The sequence below is a fragment of the Bombus huntii genome, chromosome 17 (assembly GCF_024542735.1).
Source record: "Bombus huntii isolate Logan2020A chromosome 17, iyBomHunt1.1, whole genome shotgun sequence".
Classification (NCBI taxonomy): domain Eukaryota; kingdom Metazoa; phylum Arthropoda; class Insecta; order Hymenoptera; family Apidae; genus Bombus; species Bombus huntii.
This window is the reverse complement of record NC_066254.1, coordinates 5071847-5096461: the sequence shown is the minus strand read 5'-3', so window position 1 is coordinate 5096461 and position 24615 is coordinate 5071847. Positions and strand designations below refer to the sequence as shown.

The 24615-nt window shown below is 27.9% G+C and overlaps 8 protein-coding genes across 30 annotated transcripts in view; 5 read left to right on the top strand and 3 right to left on the bottom strand.

The window, feature by feature from the left end:
- LOC126875063 (sodium channel protein 60E-like) overlaps window positions 1–2625 on the top strand; it is a 22567-nt gene extending 19942 nt beyond the window's left edge. For both annotated transcript variants that reach the window (XM_050637696.1, XM_050637695.1), the window contains exon 22: window positions 1–2625. This exon is cut by the window's left edge and continues 3567 nt beyond it. The gene's annotated coding sequence lies outside the window, so the exon portion shown is untranslated.
- A 28-nt stretch (window positions 2626–2653) lies between these two features.
- On the bottom strand, window positions 2654–3887 carry LOC126875099 (NADH dehydrogenase [ubiquinone] iron-sulfur protein 4, mitochondrial). 5 transcript variants are annotated; one of them, XM_050637811.1, is made up of 4 exons: window positions 3757–3887; window positions 3442–3627; window positions 3014–3343; window positions 2654–2944 (listed from the first exon to the last, which is right to left on the bottom strand). In XM_050637811.1, exons 2-4 carry the CDS (start codon window positions 3570–3572, stop codon window positions 2767–2769), a joined length of 639 nt encoding a protein of 212 aa, XP_050493768.1. In that variant the 5' UTR covers window positions 3573–3627; window positions 3757–3887; the 3' UTR covers window positions 2654–2766. The 5 variants fall into 5 exon arrangements, with proteins under 5 accessions (XP_050493768.1, XP_050493771.1, XP_050493767.1 ...); XM_050637814.1 differs by having other exon boundaries at window positions 3517–3627; window positions 3757–3885; XM_050637810.1 differs by having other exon boundaries at window positions 3718–3870.
- LOC126875096 (exosome complex component MTR3-like) lies at window positions 3885–6631 on the top strand. Of its 5 annotated transcripts, none has more exons than XM_050637800.1 (5): window positions 3885–3928; window positions 4394–4613; window positions 5200–5453; window positions 6023–6169; window positions 6274–6631. In XM_050637800.1, exons 2-5 carry the CDS (start codon window positions 4466–4468, stop codon window positions 6544–6546), a joined length of 822 nt encoding a protein of 273 aa, XP_050493757.1. In that variant the 5' UTR covers window positions 3885–3928; window positions 4394–4465; the 3' UTR covers window positions 6547–6631. The 5 variants fall into 5 exon arrangements, with proteins under 5 accessions (XP_050493757.1, XP_050493754.1, XP_050493755.1 ...); XM_050637797.1 differs by having other exon boundaries at window positions 3894–4042; window positions 4138–4613; XM_050637798.1 differs by lacking the exon at window positions 3885–3928 and adding an exon at window positions 4049–4291.
- A 172-nt stretch (window positions 6632–6803) lies between these two features.
- Window positions 6804–8561, bottom strand: LOC126875093 (TATA-box-binding protein). Of its 2 annotated transcripts, none has more exons than XM_050637795.1 (6): window positions 8264–8561; window positions 8054–8184; window positions 7751–7994; window positions 7480–7678; window positions 7241–7370; window positions 6804–7023 (listed from the first exon to the last, which is right to left on the bottom strand). In XM_050637795.1, exons 1-5 carry the CDS (start codon window positions 8555–8557, stop codon window positions 7294–7296), a joined length of 945 nt encoding a protein of 314 aa, XP_050493752.1. In that variant the 5' UTR covers window positions 8558–8561; the 3' UTR covers window positions 6804–7023; window positions 7241–7293. The 2 variants fall into 2 exon arrangements, with proteins under 2 accessions (XP_050493752.1, XP_050493751.1); XM_050637794.1 differs by having other exon boundaries at window positions 6804–7020.
- A 1306-nt stretch (window positions 8562–9867) lies between these two features.
- On the top strand, window positions 9868–13015 carry LOC126875080 (asparagine--tRNA ligase, cytoplasmic). 3 transcript variants are annotated; one of them, XM_050637748.1, is made up of 11 exons: window positions 9947–10016; window positions 10116–10185; window positions 10316–10450; window positions 10575–10985; window positions 11075–11232; window positions 11297–11440; window positions 11551–11699; window positions 11801–11929; window positions 12013–12262; window positions 12377–12640; window positions 12721–13015. In XM_050637748.1, the coding sequence occupies exons 3-11, from the start codon at window positions 10417–10419 to the stop codon at window positions 12850–12852; spliced, it is 1671 nt and encodes a 556-aa protein (XP_050493705.1). In that variant the 5' UTR covers window positions 9947–10016; window positions 10116–10185; window positions 10316–10416; the 3' UTR covers window positions 12853–13015. The 3 variants fall into 3 exon arrangements, with proteins under 3 accessions (XP_050493707.1, XP_050493704.1, XP_050493705.1); XM_050637750.1 differs by lacking the exon at window positions 10116–10185 and having other exon boundaries at window positions 9868–10016; window positions 10372–10450; XM_050637747.1 differs by lacking the exon at window positions 10116–10185 and having other exon boundaries at window positions 9868–10016.
- A 215-nt stretch (window positions 13016–13230) lies between these two features.
- On the bottom strand, window positions 13231–20830 carry LOC126875064 (cilia- and flagella-associated protein 44). 6 transcript variants are annotated; one of them, XM_050637698.1, is made up of 26 exons: window positions 20628–20830; window positions 20387–20549; window positions 20171–20310; window positions 19807–20101; window positions 19586–19730; window positions 19313–19503; window positions 19005–19247; window positions 18764–18942; window positions 18566–18704; window positions 18224–18497; window positions 17903–18143; window positions 17558–17828; window positions 17312–17475; window positions 16799–17011; window positions 16609–16715; window positions 16486–16540; window positions 16184–16364; window positions 15928–16113; window positions 15672–15869; window positions 15041–15577; window positions 14781–14952; window positions 14367–14665; window positions 14091–14287; window positions 13817–14034; window positions 13594–13736; window positions 13231–13500 (listed from the first exon to the last, which is right to left on the bottom strand). In XM_050637698.1, exons 1-26 carry the CDS (start codon window positions 20828–20830, stop codon window positions 13345–13347), a joined length of 5310 nt encoding a protein of 1769 aa, XP_050493655.1. In that variant the 3' UTR covers window positions 13231–13344. The 6 variants fall into 6 exon arrangements, with proteins under 6 accessions (XP_050493655.1, XP_050493656.1, XP_050493657.1 ...); XM_050637699.1 differs by having other exon boundaries at window positions 18764–18929; window positions 19010–19247; XM_050637700.1 differs by lacking the exon at window positions 16486–16540 and having other exon boundaries at window positions 16605–16715.
- LOC126875106 (AP-2 complex subunit sigma) lies at window positions 15562–22032 on the top strand. Of its 4 annotated transcripts, none has more exons than XM_050637834.1 (4): window positions 15562–15585; window positions 21285–21434; window positions 21498–21671; window positions 21746–22032. In XM_050637834.1, exons 1-4 carry the CDS (start codon window positions 15583–15585, stop codon window positions 21845–21847), a joined length of 429 nt encoding a protein of 142 aa, XP_050493791.1. In that variant the 5' UTR covers window positions 15562–15582; the 3' UTR covers window positions 21848–22032. The 4 variants fall into 4 exon arrangements, with proteins under 4 accessions (XP_050493791.1, XP_050493793.1, XP_050493792.1 ...); XM_050637836.1 differs by lacking the exon at window positions 15562–15585 and adding an exon at window positions 20854–21114 and having other exon boundaries at window positions 21311–21434; XM_050637835.1 differs by lacking the exon at window positions 15562–15585 and adding an exon at window positions 20855–21118.
- A 730-nt stretch (window positions 22033–22762) lies between these two features.
- On the top strand, window positions 22763–24614 carry LOC126875090 (heparin sulfate O-sulfotransferase). Of its 3 annotated transcripts, none has more exons than XM_050637786.1 (7): window positions 22763–23204; window positions 23323–23549; window positions 23620–23705; window positions 23775–23913; window positions 23993–24090; window positions 24152–24309; window positions 24384–24614. In XM_050637786.1, exons 1-7 carry the CDS (start codon window positions 23093–23095, stop codon window positions 24593–24595), a joined length of 1032 nt encoding a protein of 343 aa, XP_050493743.1. In that variant the 5' UTR covers window positions 22763–23092; the 3' UTR covers window positions 24596–24614. The 3 variants fall into 3 exon arrangements, with proteins under 3 accessions (XP_050493743.1, XP_050493746.1, XP_050493744.1); XM_050637789.1 differs by having other exon boundaries at window positions 22770–22794; XM_050637787.1 differs by having other exon boundaries at window positions 22770–22827.
- The last annotated feature ends 1 nt before the right edge of the window (window position 24615 follows it).

The window sequence follows — 24615 nt, the reverse complement described above, 5'->3', positions numbered from 1 at the left end:
CAGAAAAAACAATTGTTCCTTGTATGTACCTCTTTTGGTGTTTTATAAATTAACTTCAAAAATTCACCACATCAGGGCAACAGTTGTCCGCTATTATTTATACTAATATCTGTCGCTGTTGCATCATCATGAAACTATAACAGTTTAAAACATTCAAACTCGTTTTCGCTAAAATCGTGATTTTCATGTTATGTTATTGTTGCAGCAAATGAGCGATATGTAATGTATACATATGTATATATACGTGTATCATATAATGTTGTATATATATATATATATGTATACGTATAAATATAAAATTAATATGTATAAAAATAATTTTTTATTTTATTTTTTCTTTGTTATGCTAAATTTGTGTGACAAAATCATAGAAAACTATGTCATCTAACATCCGTACAACATGGAACTAAAAAGTAAGAAATATTTAATGACAGAAAAGGAGAGAGGTAGGAAAGGGCGGAAGGAAGAAGTGGGGAAAAAATTTTTTTAAATAGATTCACATAGAGAAAGGAACAACGAATTTTGTAGTAATTAGTTACATTTTTAGCGTAACCTTATTGGATCATCTTCATTTATTTATTTGTTTATTTAATATTCAAATCCCTAAAATTAAAAAAGTCACACAATTTATTGATTCTTATAACAATAGATGTTCACGTTAACATTTTCATACTTTCCTTTCACAAATTAAACGTTGCCATTAACACGTCACGACCTCTCGTGGACCTATAGTGCCTATTGTTAGAAAACGATTGCGAGTTAATATAATATGTATACAAAAATATAAACATGTATATTAGAGTTTCATATTACAAAGCGTTCGTACATGAAAACAGTACGAGCTAAATTTACGTAAAAATCTCTCGTTAGAACGTACAACGTACGTTACTTTTAGAGTTTAGCATTTAATGCTTAATGCTTGATAAATCTGTTTCTTCGCGCGTTGACTATAAGACATAGTTATTAAGTATTTAAGGATCACTGAGAAAAAAGTCGATAAGTGAACCAGACAGAAAGATATGATTAAAGATAAAAATTTAATATTTCGAAAATATAATTTAATTCGAAAATGTGATCTTTCCAAGACACGCATTGTAAAGCTATGTATCATGTCAATTAAAGGCATAAATTATACTGTATGTTATTCATAATTGGCGCCTATACGCGCGATACGTCTAGATACTACATACAATATTATAAATATATCAAAAACATAAGAGACTGGACATAACACGCGACTATCTTAAAACTAACGGATAGTAAAATTCCAAAAAATTGTACAATCACGCTCGGATATCCACCAGGGGTCCGAAATTATTTAGATTATAAACTTTTTTGCGTGTCTGCGTGCTGCGTGCGTGTGTGTGAACAAAATTCGATAAAACAACACCTGCTCAAACCTATACATATTTAAATACACCGTCAGGATGCACTAACCTAACTATAAATTATTATTGCAACTATCAGCTTTTTCTTTCGACGCTGGAACGTGCGATCGATCGTGCAATTCATTGTTAGCCCCAATTAGTTTAACGTTTCTCACATTTTTTTATATAAAAAAGACAGGAAAATGCATCAAGGTGACAATATTGTTCACACAATACAATGAAACAACAACAAAAATCGAATGTTCTTTCATTCGGGCGAAAACAAAAAAACGTATAGTTATGAGAAATCTTTTAAGTAATAATGTTAAAACGAGAGATACCCATTAGTACAGGGTTAATGACAATCGAGGTCTTGAAGGAAAATTGCTTTTTTCTATTCTTCCACCATTTTACGCAATTTACTTTGAAAAAACTTAGTATAACTATTTCAAAATAATCAATATCGTTTACTCTTAACAGTCAATACTCTATTGTTAATAAATAATAATTTCAATTTAATACAAAATTAAAATTATAACGCTGTTAGAAATTCACTATAGATGAAAGAATATAGATCATGTTCTAACATTCAACAATGATGAAGATATGACAAAATATAAAGATAAAGATTAGGCGGAAGGAGGGGCGAAGAAGCAAGCAAACAGACAGAGCAGAAAATTCTGTACTAGTGTTGTAATGATTCATCAGAAAAAAATTAAAAAAAGGGCAGTAATACGTTCCTTTAGATCAAACTTGTAAATAGTATAATGATCCTTTAGTTTGCAAAAATGACTGTTTTGTCATTTAAATTTATAAACCAAGACTCGAGCATTGTTCTTCCATATATATATATTAGTTCCAGTTAAATTTTATGTAAATTTCTATTTTCTTATTTGTTTCATAAACTCATTAGTAATATTACACTATGCATTTCAATTTAGTATGCTTTTAAATCATAATTGGCATATGTTTAAGTCATACTTTTGTATCTAAGTCAAGTTTCTTCTCTAAACTTCTAACATATATAATATACTTGTACGAATGTACTTCCTCTTTATAATATTAACAATGCTCGATATAGTTTATAAGCTAATACGAGCAAATACTGAATTTTGAAATACAGTCTAATCAAATCTGACATTATAACACAAATGCTAACGATACTAATAAGAAACAGGTGAATAATAAGAATGTTAACCATGTATGAATGATATTATATAACTATTGCTAAAAAATAAATTGTGGAGTTTATCATTGACATTTGTTTAAATATTGTAATGTTACTGTTATGTTAGTCTAAAAAAATTTATTTGTGGTCTAAAACTTTACATACAACAATTAAATATATAATAATTTGGAACTATTCATTGAACTATAATCATTATTCTCTAATAAATTTTTATTTGGTCGAAACTCTAGTACGCTTGTTCCATGAGAAGTTGGTACCATAACTACGAGGCTTGGGACTATTAACATTTGGTTTCTGAATATAATATTCCCATCCCATCTTATTGCAATGTGCAATAGCTTCTTCCTTTGTAGTAAATGCTACCTGAACATTAGACAAAGGGTCTCCACTATGAAGCAAAATGTATCATTAATTAAAGTTTCTATAAGTAAAGTTTAATATATTATATCATACTGACGTGGAAGTCCATCCCATAAGAGGATTCTCCCAACGTTCACGTGTATCAAAGTCCAATTGCCAGTAATTTATGTTATTTGTTCCAGATTGCATAGCATTTTTTGCAGGACAATAAATACGTACTCTACGAGTCTTTATATGAGTTTCTGGAACTCCTGAACAACTACCAACATCTTCACATTCTGATACAACAATTAATGCTTCTTCCCTAGCTTTTTGAGCCAACAGTTCTTCTTCAGATAACAAGTCAGTTCTGGGTCTTTTTGATACTGTTATTTCACTTTTTGGTTTAGTATCTGTACCTGTATTTGCGAAAAATCTTCTCGTTAATCTGTAAACCAAATTAAAAAAAATTGATTTTGTTTTTTTCCAAGTCTCCTAATTGTAAGATTATATTTACGTGTAGATGTAACTATAAAATGTTATTACGTATAATTCTTTTTAATTGTCTTATTTTCAACAAAAAAGGAAACAAAAGAGGAAACATCATGGAACACAACCAACCCATATCTTGCAGAATTACTGCCTGAAGATAATAACGATAATATACGAAGTACCATTTTGAATAATACAGGTTAAGGTGGTACACTTAATATTGTGTAGTAGTTCGGCTAACTAAAAAAACTCTTGTTGAGTATTGAGTTTTTACGCATGCGTTAACATATGCAAAAAATACTAGTATGCAATAAATATTTGTAATTTTACAAAAATACTTCGCACTACGATATTATAAAAATACTGTACTTCAATATCATTTAACATTAAAAGACAATAGTACTTTTGTGCATCAATAGATTATTTCTGATATCAATTTCACTTGACTCTGTATCCCCACTTCAGGAGATGCGCAATAGAAATGTACGTATAGTTACGAATGGCGAATTGAAATTACGAGTAGAAGCACCGACGACTAAAGGTTCAGAATAGACGTGATATTCGACGCTCTTTTGTGTACCATGTACCACGCTTTCGAATTCGCTTTTTAAGAAAACTTATTTATTGATTGAATTTAAGAAATTATATAAATAGTGTATGATTCATACTTATTTTTACAATATAATTATTGTACAAACATTTAATTAAAACTAGTATAAATTAATAGTCGTGTTTCATGCAATATTTTAGGAATTAACAATCTGCAGCTCCTGTTATAATAGAGATACATTGGTATATCTTGAACTTAACTACCGTAATCTTTTTTGATTAATATTAATAAAAAAAAAATTTATTTGGTATTATTAAAATTACTGAAATTGTTTAACGGTCATCGTTTGTACCAGTTAGTGTTTTGATCTACTGAAAATAGTTTATGAATCTTCATTTACGGATTCGGATATTAAGAGCTTAATAATTTTTTAACTTTGAAATGAACTGTGTTTAGGTGTTATTTCTATTTCGTTTCTACTGGTCAAAAGTGTTTTAATAAAAACAATAACTATTCTATTCATTAAAAATGCCTATCGATCAAAAACGGCTTAATGGTCCAGAAGTAACTGTGCCTTATCATATTTACTCTGATCTTAATGAAAAAAGTGACAAAGTAAAACATGATCTTAGTGAAAGAAGTGATAAACGGACCAACAATGAAATGCGAAAAATATGTAAGACTGTGAATTACATCATAATTTGATCGGTATCTACGATCTTTTCTATACTTTAATATGGAAAGGGTTATTTAAGAAGTCAAAATATTATAAAAAAGAAAATGTTACAAACACTTATAGGTATTTTTAATGTTAAATTAAAACTAAACCTAACCATATAAATGCAAATTAAGTGAATGAATGTAAATAGTAAACAGTTAAAAAGAAAGTTTAATAAAATATTTGTTAACAAAGTAGCTGTGGTGTAGACTTAGAGCATGGTAGAATTCTAACTCATTATTTGTGCGGTTTAGGCTAAGGTTACGCTTAGATTTAGTGAACGAATCGTGAAATTACAAAATTTAATATACGGTTTGAGTTAGATTTAGATTAGGTTTAGACCTAGTTTTAATTTACAATTAAGAGCACTTATAATTGTTTGCGACACTTTTCTTGTGATATTTGCTTATTTAAATCTTAACATATTAAAGTTCGAAAAATTTGGAGATATGGACTAAATTGCTGGCTATTACTTTTTACATTATCGATAAATATATGCAAGTAGACAATATAAAAGTAATTGTTTACGTTTCTATTTGTACAGTTTTAAAAACAGGTATAGTTAGTCAAGCCAAAGGTTCTGCATATATAGAATTGGGAAATACAAAAGTAGTTTGTTCGGTGTTTGACCCTAGGGAGGTATCAAACAAGAATGGCTACTGCGCACAAGGAGAAATTTATTGTGAATTTAAATTTGCACCATTCTCTTGTCAGAAACGAAAAATTCATCAGCAAAATGCAGAAGAAAAACAATATAGCTTAATTTTGCAAAGGGCATTAGAACCAGCTGTGTGCTTGGTAAATATATGTATATATATTATCAGTCTTATTAATAATTTAAAATAAAAAATATAAGTAAGATATATGTGTAGGACATTCTATTGATTATGCAATTATAAAATTTTATAAGTTTATATTATTCTTTTAACTTTTTAAGTTTTTATTATTCTTTAAATTATGCATGTAATAACTGTTACAAATTGATATAATTACTGATAGAAATGTCATTTATCTTGTTCTAATAGAATCAAGACTAATGTTTGCAATCTAATTTAAAATGGATTCAGTTATGTACATAGTAACTTACCTTTTAAAAACTTATTTATCTTAAATAAAATCAATATATATATATAAAATCAATTTATTTTTATTTATTTAATTTATTTTATGTTTTATATATTCTCAGAATCTAGTTAATTTTTTCCATATATTATGATTCAGTATTCATAAAGAAAATATTATGATTACAGTATGTATCAAATATTTTCACTCATTCCTGGTATTAAAAATAAAAGATTGCATTTTTTAAAACAAAATATGAATATATTGTGCATATGATAAATTGAAATATAATATGACTCTTTCAGCATGAATTTCCTAATTTTCAAGTAGATGTATATGTAATGGTCTTGGATAATGCTGGTTCTTCATTAGCAGCTGCAATTATGGCTGCTAGTACCGCTTTAGCTAATGCAGGTGTTCCTATGTTTGGTTTAGTTACAGCTTCTACTATAGTAAGTAATATCATTCAAAAAATTACTACTAAGATTACAATTTTTTCATCAACAACTTTGTTTTATTGTCTGTATTTTAACTATTAATTTTAACAAAAATACAGGGTATATATGATAACCATTACCTAATGGATCCTACGGACATAGAAGAAGCAATATGCAATACACAACCAGATAACCAAGGCGATTTTAATCATGGGACAATTACATTAGCTAGTCTTCCACAACATAATCAAATATCTGAAGTATTTTTAATTGGCAGTATTAACACAAACTCTGTTGTAAAAGCAACAGAAATTTTAACAACAGCCAATAAAGATATTTGTCCTGTACTTCAACAATGTTTAGTAAAAACTATTATGAAACTACATAATTAAACAAAATAGTAAAATACTTAATTAAGAAACAATTTTGTGTTGTATTTAAATATATATTTCTATAATAAAAAAGTTGTATAATATATATACTTGAATATATATATATAATCCTTATCTGGCATTTAAATACCTAATCAATATTACAATACATCAAAACGTCATTTAATTTTTACAAAGTTATGAACATATTTAAGGATATGGATAATCGTATAAATACCTTTCTTCACTATTATTTGCATATAATAAAATATTAGCCATCTCTATTTAATTGGAACTATACTTAATGCATTAAATAAAATAAAATTTGTTTTACACCAATAGTATATACATTATATAAATATATAATTTAAAAATCAAATTAAAAATAGCAATAACTACCTCTCGATCAAGGCACCATGTTATCGAGAAGACACTTTACTTCCTAAGTGGTCGGTATTTTTTCAGGTTATTCCATGAGGATAAATTTTGAAGATCCTGCTTTTAAAAGTTGTCTAATAAAGCTTTGATTGATAAATGTTTAACTTCTCCTTAAATAATTACTTTAACAAGAATATTCTTTAATTCGTTCATTTCATATCTTTAAATATATATTTCACTACATATTTTAATCATTTCTTAGATCTTTTAACATCATAGAAATACATAGAAAAAGTTTATCTTATTAGTCTTTCAGGTAAAAACTAAGATAGCTTACCTCAGTTTTACCCACGTAACGCATAATATTAACGGTTTTAAAGAAAAATAAATTCATTGCTTTTTAAAACTCTTCAAAATGGGATAGATATTATCAAATGCTTCATAGATCTCCTGCCTAACTTTTGCTCCTATTCAAATGATAGTAAGAAAGTTAAAAGAAATATAGAAAATAGTTTGGAGAATGAATTATCAATATATACAAAATCTCTACCTAATAAATATACAATAATTACTAACCTGTTAAAACTACTTTTCCTGAAACAAATATCAATAAAACGATTCTGGGTTTAACCATACGATATATTAATCCAGGGAAGAGTTCTGGTTCATATGAAGAGAATTGTCCATGTGTAAGTACTAATCCTTCTAATCTAATTGGAAATTTCACATCACAGCTGCCTACCATGTTTTGTATTTTGAAATCAAGAAATTTTGCCTTTATTCAAAATAGATTAAATTAATAATAATCGATAAAAAATAAATGATATATCTTAGAATATTTACTAACAGGAAAACCAAGCTTTTGAATAATTCTGGCATACTTTCTTGCAGCCAATCGAGAATCTTCTTCACTTTTTGCTCCAGTACAAACCATTTTTCCACTACTAAATATTAAAGCAGTAGTTCTTGGTTCCCTTATCCTCATAATAACTGCAGCAAATCTCTTTGGATTATATTCTGCATTTCTAGCATGAAGAGCTATTTTTTTTAAATCTAACTTGCAGTTTAAATTAACTGTAGAAACAATATTCCTGTAACATAAACAGAACATACTAAATATTTTTCATCATAAATTAAAGTTTTTACTAACTGAAGTTGTGGTAGTATTGCTGGATCTGCAGAAGCTGGTGTCATAGGTGTCATAGGACCAGGAGTAGACGGCGCTATAGATGGAGGAGCTATATGATTACTATTTTGTAGATGTGGAGACATCATATTTTGCTATAAAGAATATAATATTTTTTAAATTAGTATTACAGATAGCATTCAATAAATTTTCGATGATTATATTTAATCATACCGGCGTTTGTGGTTGCATAAGACTTTGTGGTGTTGCAAAAGTAGGTGCTGTTGCATAGGCATGCATAGTTTTTTGTGGCGTCCCAATCATAAGCATTCCACTTTGGATGTTTGGACTCATAGCATGCAATTGTTGTAATTGATATTGTTGTTGTGGTTGTTGTGGTTGCTGCGATTGTTGCTGTTGCTGTTGTTGTAACGCATTAGGCAAAATTTGCTGATCCTCCTCTGGCTGATGTAAAGGAGTACCAATGCTTGGTATGCTAAATCCGGGACTAGGCAACATCTGATCCATTTTTTTCTTTTATGTTGGAAAATACAACAATAGCAAATACGTAACTCCAAAAAATGTTGAAATAACTTATAGGTAGACAAATAATTGCTGAAGATTCGTAAACGTGCAGTATACTTCTATAATATCAATGGTGCTCATATCTTAAAAAAATCTTAAACCATTATATTCATAGGTTATGTTCTTCGATAAATGATACTTTGAATTTCTGTCATTATACTTGCTGAAAAAATTAGTATATAAACTCCTTACACAGAAATAAATTCAAATTTTTATTGTATCCTTGTTCTTATTCTTATTTCTTACTCATTCTTGTTTGTTTACAACTACTTAATTTAAAGATTACCATAGATTTGTAACTGCTAAGGTAGGTTTGAATTTTTCTCGCCACTAACAGAGATCAGTTTCTTTTTTCGAAATTAATTCGCAACGATTAGTAGGGAGGTGCTACGATCGCCCAATTACAACGCTTTTCCCTGCTTCGAATTATCCTTGCGTAATGGCGCTGCCAACAAAATGTAATACTTTCATAAGAATGAAAGTAAATTAAAGTTTTATGGAAACAAATTGCAAAACCGCAAGTCTGAAAGAAATTCATAAGTTAAGGGTTAGTATTAGTACATAACTACACATAATTATACAGTGCAAATGAATTAATAATGGAAAGAAGTAGGCAAGGTTAAACTGTTTAAATGTTGCGGGCTGTGTAAGGGCGGTTTAAGAAATGGGCGATTTAAATCTATTGAAGTTAATATATTCTGAGTTCACGGATAAGTTCTAATATACAATTTTATATAAAATATAGACAGCAAGTACATAGCTATGATATCAAACCTTGACTTTGATGAAATCCTAACCTTGAGGACATATTGCAAAGACATTAGAATCGCTGAGGAGTTACCTGTTCAACAGCTATGCCGAATCTATAAAATAACAATTAAAGGAAATAAATAAAGAAATAAATAGGCTTGTATAATGTATAGATATTTTTTCTTGTTATTAGTAACAGGTTCTCGCTTAATTTTTTACATATCTTTATCTATAACATTTAAACAGACACGGTATTAGATTAGGTTTGGGATATTCTTTACTCTCCAGTCGCCTCAAAACGGCTGATTACCCCGATCAAGTTAATTTCCAGCGAACTTAAATTCAATACTCATTTGTGTGGACCAGTCAGATGATAGCTAGAAGCCAATATAGCATCGAAGTAACCTGCCAAATACGATAAAAATTCTCGACTTTGTGTACGCTTAATCTTTGAACCACTGGATTCCGCATCTTAAAACTTACTTTTTTAGGTCGAATCGTCACGTCAGTAAATACAGAATTGCAAAGAGAACGGCTCAATAATGTTTCGACCCCTAAACTAAAATTTAGCCTTTTAATCAAATCATACAAATTATAGATATTACATAAATGTGAGTTGCGTTGCGACGTTGTGCCACGTTACTATCTAACAGTAAGTACCTAGTTAGTCACCTTGTGATCATTCGTATTTATCATTCATATAATACATATGTATATAAATGATTTATATTTGTATGTTTATATGTAAAAGCATATGGTGTACCACGAATGAATAAAACTAAAGATTTTTAATAGAAATTATAAAATACACGATGTATCAGGTATAGATGATAACAAACATACCTATTTACTTGTACAGCACATCTATTCTTACTAGTTCTACTGAGACTAAACTAACACACATAGAAAAGTTCAGATATGTAATTACTATAAATCTTCTAATTTTCATAGATTAAAACGCAACTAATATAATTAATAAATATATAATATAATTAATAAGTTGAAAGCAAAGATAATAAGATACAAGGGAAAAGTTATTAAGAAGAAGTAATATGCCAGCGATGGAGTCTTCTAAACCATTATTAGGTAAAATTGCATATGTTTTTATAATTTCTCAAAAATAAAAGGCTTTAATAAAATTTAAATTATCTTTAATATTATTATTATTTTTCTATAAAGGAATAAAAAAAGTTTCATAATTTTCTTTCAGATGCAATTTATACTTCTCAAAAGTATGGGAACGATGAGACTGGCAATGGTACTGACACTAATCCTTTTAAAACGATTTTGAGAGCAATGCGTTATGTAGGAAAAGAACCATTTCCACCATTTTATCAAGATTCTAACGAGGATGGAAAAAAATATGTGATAGTATCGAAATCACAATTTAAAAAAGCACAAAAAATTTGGGCAAGGAATGAATATAAAAATGAAGACAAACAAAAGAAGTTATTAGAGGATGAAGAGAAAAGATTGAAAAATTTGGAAGAAGCTAAAACAATTATAATTCAAGAAGATACCACTTTGTCACCTGCAATTTGTATAAAAATTCGAGATAGTATCTATCATCGAGATCAACGAGTAAAACTTTTTGGATGGGTGCATAGGCTTAGACGTCAAGGTATAATATATATATTTGTAACCTAAATTTTAAATTATGTATTCACTTTATACCTACTAACTTAGCATTAATATCTCACACCTTTTTAGGGAGGGCACTTATGTTTATTACATTGCGAGATGGAACAGGCTTTCTACAATGTGTACTTAGCAATATTTTATGCCAAACGTACAATGCGTTGACCTTATCCACAGAAGCTTCCATTGAAATATTTGGAACTCTCAAGATCGTACCAGAGGGAAAAAATGTATGATACCAGATGTAATTTTGACAAGAGCTTCTCAAATTTCTATGTTTCTTATCCTTTCTAGGCTCCGAATGGACATGAATTACATGTTGATTATTGGAGATTAATAGGAACATCTCCTCCTGGTGGTGCAGATTCCATTTTAAACGAAGAAGCTCTTCCTGATGTGCAGTTAGATAATAGACATATTATGATTCGTGGTGAAAATGTAAGATAATTGGTGTAATTAAGCCATTTATTAGAAGTCTAACTATAGAAAAATAATAAATATAAATTTTCATTTGATCAAATAAATTTCAGTGAATTCATTTGTTTTAGACATCTCGCGTATTACTTGTGAGATCTGTGTTGATGCAGGCATTTAGGGATCACTTTAATGAAAAGGGTTACAGTGAAGTAACACCACCAACATTAGTGCAAACGCAGGTAGAAGGTGGATCAACATTATTTAAGCTAGATTACTTTGGGTAAGCATACCACTTATTTGAATTTATACTTGTTCATTAAAACAGCATTGTATTCTTGATCTAATTTAATTATCATTTGAGAATTTAACCTTTTGTTTTAGAGAAGAAGCATTTTTGACTCAAAGTTCACAGCTTTATTTAGAAACTTGCCTTCCAGCAATGGGTGATGTATATTGTATTGCACAGTCTTATAGAGCAGAACAATCTCGGACTCGGAGACATCTTGCAGAGTAAATATGCAGAATTTGATGTTTTTTCTATAATATTCAGAGCGTATTCTAAGTCAAATTCATATAAAACATTTAACTTCCAGATATACACATGTGGAGGCAGAATATGCATTTATTACATTCGAAGAATTATTGGATCGATTAGAAGATATGATATGTGATGTCGTTGATCGTGTCCTTAAATCAAAGTTTGGTTATTTAGTCAAGGAATTAAATCCTGATTTTAAAATACCACGAAAGCCATTCAAAAGAATGGATTACAAAGATGCAATCGAATATCTTCAAATTAACAATATAACCAAAGATGATGGAACATTTTATGAATTTGGCGAAGTACATTCAATAAAATTATTTGATTATTGTTTTGCTACAAAATTTTTATCCTTCGTTTTATTTACGTTAGCGGAGAAAAGGAGGAAAAGGGATAATAATCTTTTTCATCTATAGGACATTCCAGAAATGCCAGAGAGAAAAATGACCGATATAATAAATGAACCGATAATGTTGTGTAGATTTCCTGCAGAAATCAAATCGTTTTATATGCAACGTTGCGCTGATGACAAACGTCTTACAGAATCGGTGGATGTGCTTTTACCGAATGTTGGTGAAATAGTTGGAGGTTCGATGCGTATTTGGGACTATGATGAATTGTTGGAAGGCTATTCTAGTGCAAATATAGACCCAAAACCATACTATTGGTATACCGATCAGGTAGGCATTATTGATTCTGTTTGTGATGACATATTGTCTTATGTTAATTTTGCTAAATTTTTTATGCACTTTTCTTTTAGCGAAAATATGGAACTTGTCCTCATGGTGGATTTGGATTAGGTCTTGAAAGATTTTTATGCTGGCTTTTGAATAGATATCATATACGCGAAGCATGTCTTTATCCACGTTTCTTGGAACGTTGTCGACCTTAGAATATAAGCTATGAACATTATCATTTATATCTGATGAATGAATTTGCGTTATTAACAGATAAATTATTGCAAGCTTTCAGAAATTTAATTCCGACAGAATTATTGGAAAATGAGAAATCTCTGTATTCAGAAATAAATCAAGATTAAAGCAATTATCAATTTATGAATTTGTGATTTATGTTTGTACATATCAATGTATTAGTATATATTCCGATCGGTGACCATTACGGAATGAGGTGCGATGTATAAAATATGAGAGACAATAGTGAAGAAAATGTTCTTATGTTTCTCCTAACCGTCGTAACGATCACCTATCGGAATATATCGCCATCATTGGATTGACATGATCGGTGACAACGCCGAAAATCAAATAAAAAATTAGCCAATTCAAGAAATTTTATTTTCAAGAGTGCTAAATGATTATATAAATAAACCACTATATAATTAATTAACCAATAATTATACTTAAAGTTAGTATTTTTATGATGTATTTTAATCCAAACAAATTGAAGATACTTTTTTTGATCCAGTTTTAAGACTTTCTATATCATATTGCAGTATATGTTTTTGCTGTATTTGATTATAAAGAATATTTTCAAGTGCAACTATGTCAACTTTGTGCTCATGTTCTATTTGTAGCATATTTTCCTGTAAGATGAAATAATAATTAAGTTAAATAATCTAAAAAATGTAAATTACGCAGTATATTGATATATGTAGATGCCACAAAATTTCTCTTACTTCTGAGAGTAAAGTTTGTTCCAAAATTTTTCTAAGTTTGATCTTTTCTTTTTCTAATATTGTCAAGAAACTTAATTTTTCGGTATTATTTCGAATTAAAGTTTTTAAAACAATTAATCCTTTATTACAATTCCATTTTGCATCTAACAAATTTTAGTATTAAAATTGTTTATTAAATTTTTATCAAAATAATTTTATAAGATTCCAAATTTTCGTAATTTACTTTCTATGTTTTTAGATAAACTCTTCATAATTTTCCGTACATCAATTTTTGTATCATAAATTAATCTTTGCAAAATAGTCTGATAAAGGTTAATCAAAGACACTTTACAACCAAATTTTTGTATCATTTTTTCTTTAATGTGTTCCTTCAGCCTCTTATTTTGAGTTTCCATATATTTTAAGTCCAATTTTATTCGTTTTAGATGTACTTCATTTTTCCTGCAATAAACCATAAATATATTCTGTTTTTAGAAACTATTATATTTTTAGTATACTTGCGGGTTTGTTCTAAGTTGTATGTTTCATCTTGCAATTCTCCAACTCTGGCATATAAATTCGCTAATTCTTTTTTATTAAAAACTATACAATTTTGAATGCTTGCAGTGCATCCAGAGTCTAATATGTGCTGTAATTGATGAAGTTTTAATATGACTGTTACATTAATTTCATTTAATTTTTTTTGCTTATCCAGCTATGAAAATTAAAACACTTTAGTTCATAAGTTGTTTTGCAAATTATTATATATATAATATAATAATGTTTAAAAATACCACAAAATTTTGCAGTTCTTCCTCATTGTGTTTTAAAGTACTTTCAATAATTCTTAAATGTTTGATATCAGTATCTAATTCTTTCTGCAATAATTCTATTTCTCTTTGTTCTTCTCTGATTTGCAATTCGTATGTATATCGTTTTTCTCTCATAGAAAATGCCATGTCATATAATTGTGTATCACAGCCCACTGGGCAGATATTTTCATCAAATGGAATGTACTCAGCTTCAGAATCTACTGTTTCATCTGTTTCTTCAGAACTAGTTTCTGACGATTGTGTAATCGAATCTAAAGAACCTACAAATTATAATTACGAAAATTAACCACGAAAATTATCAAAGTTAACTAATCTAGCAAATTTAGCTCAACTAAAAATTATAAAGTTAAAAATTTTAGGAAGAAAATTTAGTACCATTTTGTTTTTTTAGTGCTGTATATTTTCTCTTGAATATTTTTTGAAGGAAATTTTGAAATTTATTATCAGCAATAGCTTTTGTAAAGTCAGTAGCAGTATCTTTAATTTTTATATGCAATTTTTTTATTTCTTCTTCTCGTGCAGCAATATTAATATTTGTAGCTTGCATCTATTAACATCATGTATTAATATAATGTTGTTAATAAATAATTGGTTAATATATAAACCATTATTATTTTTGTTATAGGGATAATAACCTTTAACATCATTGTAACACGTTCATTTGATTTATCAATAACTTTCTCTTCAAGTGCATGTTCCATTGTTTCAGATTCCCGTAGGATCATAAATTCTTCGTATAGAGTTAACAAATTCAGATTTATATATGTACTTTGATATACTACGTCTAATCGATATTCTTCTAGTTCGTCTAACTCTTTTTCCAATTGTTTGTATTCGGCGCTGATATATCGTAAAATACAATCTTGTTCATATATTTTTCGCCACATTCGAGAACGTTTCATTTCACGTTCCCAGGTAGTTTGAACAGAGTCATTTATATTAAGATTTCGAATTAAATCACCAGCTATGGATGAATGATCCTTTATTTTCATTTGTGAAGCAGAAATAAGAATATAGAGACTTTCTTGTCCTTTGTGAAAGATAGCTTTATCATCACAATATAATACTTCATGTTCTAAATCAGAATGATCTATTAATTGATCTATAATTAATGATTGCCTTTGGCGTTTTACTTGTTGCACCTTTTCCGACATAGATACATATTTCTGAAGCTATAATGGTATTAATATAAAAAGGGATCTTACATAAATTTAGTTACAAGTAATCATTAATTATACCTAACTAACTAAAAAAAATATAACTAACTTCAAGATTATGTTCAGGAAATTCAATATCAAAATACAGTTTTGGTGGATGTGGTAAAGGTTTTATATTTTTTAATGGAATTTCTGTGTGAATTTTTTTAAGAACTTCTGTTAATTTAGTAACTTCTTTCTGCATCTTTTCTTTTTTCAATGCGATCGTTTTCAGTTTTGTATTAAAGTTCTCTCGCAAATGATGAAGCTATAAAAAATAATTATGTCAAAAACTACTCTAACATTGAATTTTTTATCAATTTTACCTTATCTCTACAATCTATAAGTTGTTTATATTTTATGGCGGCAGTTTCTTTTTTCTTCATTAGACTAAAGTCTACATTCATTTTCAAATTGTATTCACCAATGGATTGTTTCGCCTTTTCAAGGAAAACTGCATCTTCCAAACGACTTTTAACTAAATTTGGCTTTTTTGCATGTAGTTTCTGCCACTATATATAACATATTTTTGAAAGATACACATTACTTTTATTGTGATCTTTTCTATAGTAAATTACTTACTTCCTTCTGTCGTTCAATCAATCTAGCTTCCTTTTCCTTGTACTTTAACAACATTCGATTAATTTGTAACCCTAATCCAGATGATAAACCGCTAAAATCTTCAGCTAAAAGTCCTTCCAAATATTGTATTTCTTGTTCTTCTGATTTCTGTTTGTCTTCCTTAACCTGTTCTTGCATTATTCTATAATTTAATAATAAAATGCATATGAAAAGAGTAAAATATCTTTAAATAATTTACATGACTAAGAATTAGTCAATTAATAATAGTTCATGCAAATATTTATAAATAGTGAAGGACATACAAAGTTGTTTTTTCCCAGAATAAATTATTATCCAACTTTAGCTGCAATTCCATTTCTTGTAAAATAATTTAAAGTTAAGAAACATAATATAAATTTATACAATAAAAAAATAAAAATACCTGCCTGCTTTCTGTTGCTCATCTTTCTCCTTCAGCAATTTCACACATTTTAAAATGCTGTCAGTATCTAGGTGTAATTCTCTCAAAGAATATACTGCTCTATTTTCATCTCTATTTTTAAATTTTCATAAACAACCTTGTAATTTTAGTAAACACTATTTAATGAACATAATTAAAAAAACAATAATACTTACAATATGCCATGCACTGCAAAAGGTAAGTAAGTGATAGATGTAACAAAATGGTCCATAAGCTTTTGTAATTCTAATTTCCTCTTTTCTACTTCAAATTGTAGCTTTCGTTCTGTTAAGGTTTTATGTGTATGCAGTTGCTGTTCTAAGTCTTCAACTATTCTAGGATCCAGCTCAAACTGTGATATTCGTTGTGAATGCAGGAGATGTTTATTCCTTAATTAACGAAAGAAATCTCAATAATAGACTTTAACAAGCATGATAATTATGATAATGACAATAATAATAAAAGTAATAATAACAGTAATAATAACAAGAACAATAATAAATAAATTACATGAAAAACATTGAACCAAAGAATCAAGAAATATAAAATCCAGGCAATTCCAAATTAAACATATGTATAATTAATTATCACATTACAAAAGAGAGGACATCAAAATAATAATAATATAAAACAAGATCATTTGCTGCTTTGGTACTTTTCTTCTGTAATTAAGAAAACAGGACATATACCTTGTAATAATTTTAACATATTCTTCTGTTAAATCATGTATGATTTCAAGTACTTTTTTCTTTTTCTTCTCTGCAACTGAAAAAATTCTATCTTGTTCTATTTTAGTAATTACTTCTTCCAAATTTGGATAATCAGCATCTTCAATATCTTCGACACTTTCAGGCTAATTATAAATATTGCATTATAAATATTATAAATACTAGATTTAACCTAATTGAAAAATAGTTACTGAGAAATTAACTTACTATAAAAAGAGAATTCTCTAACATTGGTACTTCATGTTCCTCATATGGTGTATCATCATTGATTTTAAAAGAAAATATATTTCCATCTTGGCCACATGTTAACAATATTTCTTTATTATAACCGAATAAAATATTAGAGATGTGTCCATTATAATGATCATGTGTTTGTAAAATCCAACAGTCTGAAAAATCTAATGGATCTTTGTCCTTTATCTTAACAACATAAAGCTGTCCATATTGTGTTCCCAAATATAAATATTTCTTATTTTTCCTAAAAAAATCCGTAATTTTTTACTTTTATATATTTTATTTTTTTTTTTTTTTAATGTTTATAAATGTCCCTACTGAAAAAGGAAATTATGCATTTCTGTGTCTATTGCATGTTCGATTATTCTACTCCTAATGGGTTTATTATGTTTTAATTTTACAGATAATGGACGTGGATATTCGTAAACATATCCTGCATCAAACCCAGCCATAAATAACCATATGTTTCCATCAATGCCATATTGTGCTATTAAAACTTTATTTGGAATTTCTGGAATATAAATTTCTGGGAGAATCATTTCTTTTTCATCAAGCTCCGCTAAAAAAATAAATAAATACAAAAAAACAATATGCGATTTAAATTAAATTACTAAAACGTAACTTAAAATAAATAATTACTAAGAAATGTGTCTTCATCAATTATAATGTGAGGATTTTCAGCAATTAATCGTTCCATTTCTTTTCTCCTTTCTTTGAGTCTTTCTTCTTTCTCTGCTTCATATTTTTCTTTTATAATTTGTCTTTCTATCGCGGACTTCACTGATTCAAATTTAAATGATGCAGGTCTACATTTAACTAATTCATAAGAAGTTGTTGTGTATGACTGAGGTATCATAGGCAATTTTACTTCCATACAATCTCCTCGTAAGCATCCAATTAATAGAGTTGCTTCCTGTTTATACGATTAATTATAATTATTGTTTTTTTATTACTTTTTTTGTATTCAATAACTGTATTTACTTCTTGAGGATTCCATGTCATGCAAGTAGCAGGTGATGGAAGTTTCACATAGCCAATAGGTGCAATTGCAGGATAATTATTAGTAGTATGAATATTAAATAGAAAAATAGTGGCATCATCGCTACCCGTTACTAATAAGCTAAAAATAAATCATATATAACAATTAAAGTACAACCATTGTGTTCATATAATACGCACCTACAAGATGTATTTAAAGACATTACAGTAATTGGCATCGAATGTGGTTTTAAAACTTGAATTAGTTTTGTATTATCCATTTTTACATTTCCGGTATTTGTTGTTTGTATTGTTACTGTAATCATCCTAATAATACCATTTTCGAAAGCACATACGAGTGTTGAACCTGTTTTTTCAATCTAAACATTTCTCTGAAATAGTATTTATATAAAACGCTTAAAAATAAAATGAAATAATTTACCTTACATGGAAGCCAAACTACTTGACTACTAGTGTCATAAAATTTATAAATCAGATTTAATTTTTTTTCTATGTAGTTATAAATATGCAAATTTCCATTTCTATCAAGCGTTGCTACAAAGGGTCCCCAATCTGCTGTATCCATATCGACAATAGGACCAGCATGACATGTAAAAAGTTTTTGTTGAATATGTTCTTTTTTACTGGTACAAAGGTCAAGTAACCACAGTCCCCCATTTCCATCCTATTAAATATTTGTTTGAATATTGAAATGTTGGAATGTTTCCTAAATACAATGTGCTTACTTACCTGAGCATACCACATGGTTTTTTCAGGATTATCTGGTTCCTGCTTTTGGATACTCATAAGCATTGCATTTTCTATTCCCTCTGCAATTTGAAATTCGTAAATTGGTTGAATTTCAAGAAATTGTTCATCATCAGAAAGATCAGCATGGTCTATGGTCTCATAGAACCAAAATCGTATCCATCCATCAGATCCTACACTATCGCAGATCGTAACATAATTTATTGTATATGCGTTTTTTTTAATTTTTAATCATATAAGTTTTTGTTTTATTACCAACTGATATAATTTCTCCATTAAGCAACTCAAATTGTGAGATATAGCCCACATGTGCTGGCTCTTTATTTTTTCTACATGCTTCCAATTTGATTAAACTTTCATCCCATAAGAGTATGTTACCCCACTCACAACCAGAGACAATCTAAAAAATTTATTCAAAGTTATACATTTAAAACAGCTATAAATTTTATTATTTAATAGATTTAATGTTTTCTTACAGTCTCATTTGGCATGGGATGAATTGCTATAATATCAGAGATTTCAGTATTCCCAAATTTACCAATTTCACCTTTAAGTTTTAATCCAGTAAAAGTTTTAGACATTTTCCAAAATTTAATATGTCCTATTCCACTAGACGTTAACTGGCCAGGAATATATTTAGAGAAAGTGACATTATATACATCTTGAACATAAGATTTACATTGCAAAATAATGTTTGATTCTTTCCAATTCCAAAGTGAAATATAATAATCAGGTTCACCACCTTGCGATGCCAATAATAACCCATCTGGACTATAATTTATCGAAATGTAATTTTATACGTTTTGTAATGAAATAATAATTGTGTAGATTCATGATTACCTGTATGATAAATGAAAATAACGTTTAGTTGTTCCACCTTTTAAAACAATTATAGTTTTCATAAGTGGCCAGTTAAAAATATTTATTAGAGGGTTTTCACCATTTGCCCCAACAGCAATGTGTTCAAAAATAGGATTTTTCTAAAAATAAAATATAATAGAATTTTTTAAATTTGAATCCTTTTTAGTATTAAAAAAAAAAAATACAAATATTTACCGATATGTGCCCAATACCAGTACCCACAGAACCTATTTTAAACCACATTTTATTTTCTTTTACATTGAAAAACTGAATTAAATTGCCAGCAGCGAAAGCAATAGTATTTGTATCGACTACACAAAGATTGAAATACTTTCGACAGTCATATCCATAAGAATGACTAACAGATATTTAAATATATAATATGTAAGAAGAAAGATATAGTGAAAGAAAAATGATTATTTTTTATTAAGGATACAAAAATTCTAAAATATTTTCAGGTATAGTTCCATCATCGGGTTTTCGAGGTATAAGTGAATATTCCTCTTTTTCCTCCTCTTGATTTATGTTAAAATTTTCTTCTTTTTGCTCAACGCTTTCATACTTAGTTTCCCAATTTAATTCTATGTTTTGTCCTAGATCTTCACCATTTACGGATTTAAATTTGCCACCATCGGCCATTTTGTTATTTCAAGCAGAAAGAGCTACTATAGAACAAACATGTATTTTCTCAATAATTTCAATTATACTTTATTTTAATTGAAATTTTGTTATATACTATTATAAGTAATTATTGAACTGTCTAGATTTTCTTATCAGATTTCTAGACACGAGTGCGGTTTAATTCATAATTTGATGGTTTAGGGGCGTCAACAAATGTCGCTCGATCCTGTGTATTCTTGTTAATCGATTGTCAAGTGCAGCAATTGTAGTATTGGTTAGCTTATAAAGACAGATCAATCATGGCAAGTAATTATTAAGTGTATTAAGTGTTGGTAAATGTATTTGTTTTCATTACTTCAATAGTGTAAAATATAATCCCTTCTTTTTTTGTAATAATAAAGATTACGTTTTTACAAAATTATTTATCAATTCAAACAGAATAAACTCTAAAAAGTTGTCAAATAATGTACAGATCCGTTTCATCCTCATTCAAAACAGAGCTGGAAAAACGAGATTGGCAAAATGGTATATGAATTTTGATGACGATGAGAAGCAGAAGCTAATAGAAGAAGTTCATGCGGTGGTGACTGTACGAGATGCTAAACATACTAACTTTGTTGAGGTAAATTTCATATATCATGTATCATTATAATATGTATTAAATATTGAATTTCTCATATTTTAGTTTCGTAACTTCAAAATTGTATATAGAAGATATGCTGGTTTATATTTTTGCATTTGTGTTGATGTCAATGATAATAATCTATGTTACCTAGAAGCAATACATAATTTTGTTGAAGTACTAAATGAATATTTCCATAATGTATGTGAGTTGGACCTTGTGTTTAATTTTTATAAGGTAATTTTTTATGTATGTGTATATCTAAATTTATATTACAACGTAATTTTATTTTAATGTAAAACTTGTTATAGGTCTATACAGTTGTAGATGAAATGTTCTTAGCTGGTGAAATAAGGGAAACTAGTCAAACAAAGGTATTGAAACAACTCCTGATGTTAAATTCATTGGAATAAACTTATTTAACATTATTTAATTCTATTAATTGAATATATTATATAAATGTAAAAAGTAAAATACATCGAGGACAACAAATCCTGTTAGTTGATTCATTAATTTTCATTGTTTTTTTTACATGATAAATTTAGGATATTATTATGTAAAAATATAAAAATGCTGGAATAAATGTTAGTGGGAAACATTTAAAGAATTTATATTGCTTGTTAAAATTTCATACAAGCAATGTATTTACTAATCAATTTTATTATGTGATGCATTTTGTTGAATGATATACATACTCTATCTTATGTAAATATTAAATAAACTTGAAAATAAATATGTTTGAAAGTTATAATAAAAACATTTTATATGTTGCTACATATAAACATAACATATACTATTACTTATTCTGTATAAATTAAAAGATGCATATAAATATTATAATTTTATCAATAAACAAAAATATAACTTTCGCATATAAACTGAGATTTTTTACTGCAAAGTTAATATATACAATTGATTTTTAAAAGTTCTGCTTGAGAGTATATTGAATGTATTCACAAAATGTAAATACTTGAAGCATTACATATAATTAATTTTCATATTATAATTTTTATATATACTAAATTTATGTGTTAATAAATTATATGGAAAGTATGATATTTTAAATAAATATTTGACATTGTTTGAAAGAATTAAAAATATTGAAATTACTATAAGTTAATTATTTATCGTAATATGCATTGATGCAATTCATATTTTAAATGTACATTTTTTTTATCAATGATATTTTAGTTTTAAATAGCTATTAAATTTTAATATCTTCATTATCATAGTTTTGAAAATAGTTGTTTGGTTAATACATCAATATTCGTTTCAATATAATCGACATTCGATATGCGATTAATCGATAACTTAGATTATCGACTTACGTAATAGAAGCGAACTTCATTGATGTGGATAAGTGAGCTTCACGGAGATAAAATATCAATTATATGTATATAAGTATATTTAATAATTATAGTTAATGTTGTTTCTAAAATACATATAATTGCTATTTTATTATATTATTAACTAATAAAAATGAATAGTGTTTGGTTTGGATCAAAATAACTATCGTTTAGTGAATCTGCGAATGAAACTGGTCGTATTGTACAGTTTATCAATATTTATAAGTTAAAAACGGTATTAGCATAGAATTCATGAAGTGTATTTTCCTACTCATATGACAAAGAACAATTAAAAAGTTAATAAGAAAAATAATGATACACAGAAGCTTTTTACTGCAATGGATTTTAGTGGTGATATTCACAATCACTATCATTTATTTAAAAACGAAACTAAATTTCCTGGAGGATCACTACAAACTATTGCGTAGGCGTTATAATAGACAATTAATTTTATTAATTCGTAACAACAAAAGTTTCATCCTTTTAATATTTCGTTCTGTTAAAGGTGATGGAATAACATAGGTATCCTATCGTACTTCCAGACAATGCCATCACGCAAGAACAAAACAATATTCAAAGTGGGATTGAAGCTAGTGAGCATTCTTACAAATCAACTTTTGATGATCTCATCATTATCTACAACAGAGTACCAAAGACAGCATCAACCAGCTTTGTAGGTTTGGTCTACGATCTGTGCAAACACAACAAATACCATGTTTTACATATTAATGTCTCTAATAACATGCATACGCTTACACTTCCTAATCAGGTAGTATTATATCATCCTTAATTTATTATTATTTATTAATTCATTTGTAATATATGTTAAAAAATTGTAGATTCAATTTGCAAATAATATAACTGTTTGGAATACAAAAAAGCCAGCATTTTATCACGGTCATGTTGCATTCTTGAATTTTGAGAAGTAAGTATACAGAAATATTCATTATGAAAAACATTTGTTTTATTTTTTAAAATTATGTTTATGCTTTAGATTTGGTGTAAGACAATCGCCTTTATACATAAATATCTTGCGTAAACCTTTAGATAGATTTGTTTCCTATTACTACTTTTTAAGATATGGAGATAATTTTAGGCCACATTTAATCAGAAAAAAGCATGGAGACACCAAGGTTCGTATTCATAATAATAATAATAATTTATATTTATTATTATTATATTAATCGTGCTAAATCACATATATTTTTGTAGACTTTTGATGAGTGTATTGAGGCAGGACAACCAGATTGTGATCCTGACAATATGTGGTTACAAATACCATTTCTGTGCGGTCATGATCCTGCTTGTTGGTAAGATTCAATAAATTATTACAGTTATCATAATTTATAATGAACAAATATTATTTAATAGGGAAATTGGAAATAGTTGGGCATTAGAAGAAGCAAAAAGAAATTTACAAAAACATTATCTCCTTGTAGGAGTGACAGAAGAATTAACAGAATTTGTAGAAATTTTGCAAATTGTACTTCCACGTTTCTTTAGAGGAGCTTATAATTCTTTTTTGCATAGTAAGAGATGATATAATCGAAATTTTATTAAGAAATAAGATTTTTTAAATTACTAATGAATTATTAAATTGCAGATAATAAATCACATTTGCGGCAAACTACACAAAAAATCAATCCACGACCTGAAACAATAGACAAAATACAAAAATCTGTTGTTTGGAAGATGGAAAATGAACTGTATAACTTTGCTTTAATGCATTTCCATGCTGTAAAGAAACGACTTATAAATGCTTCTCCTCAAGATGTAAATCAACGATTTATGTATGAAAAGATACGTCCAAAATAAATTTACTTTTTTAAGCAGAG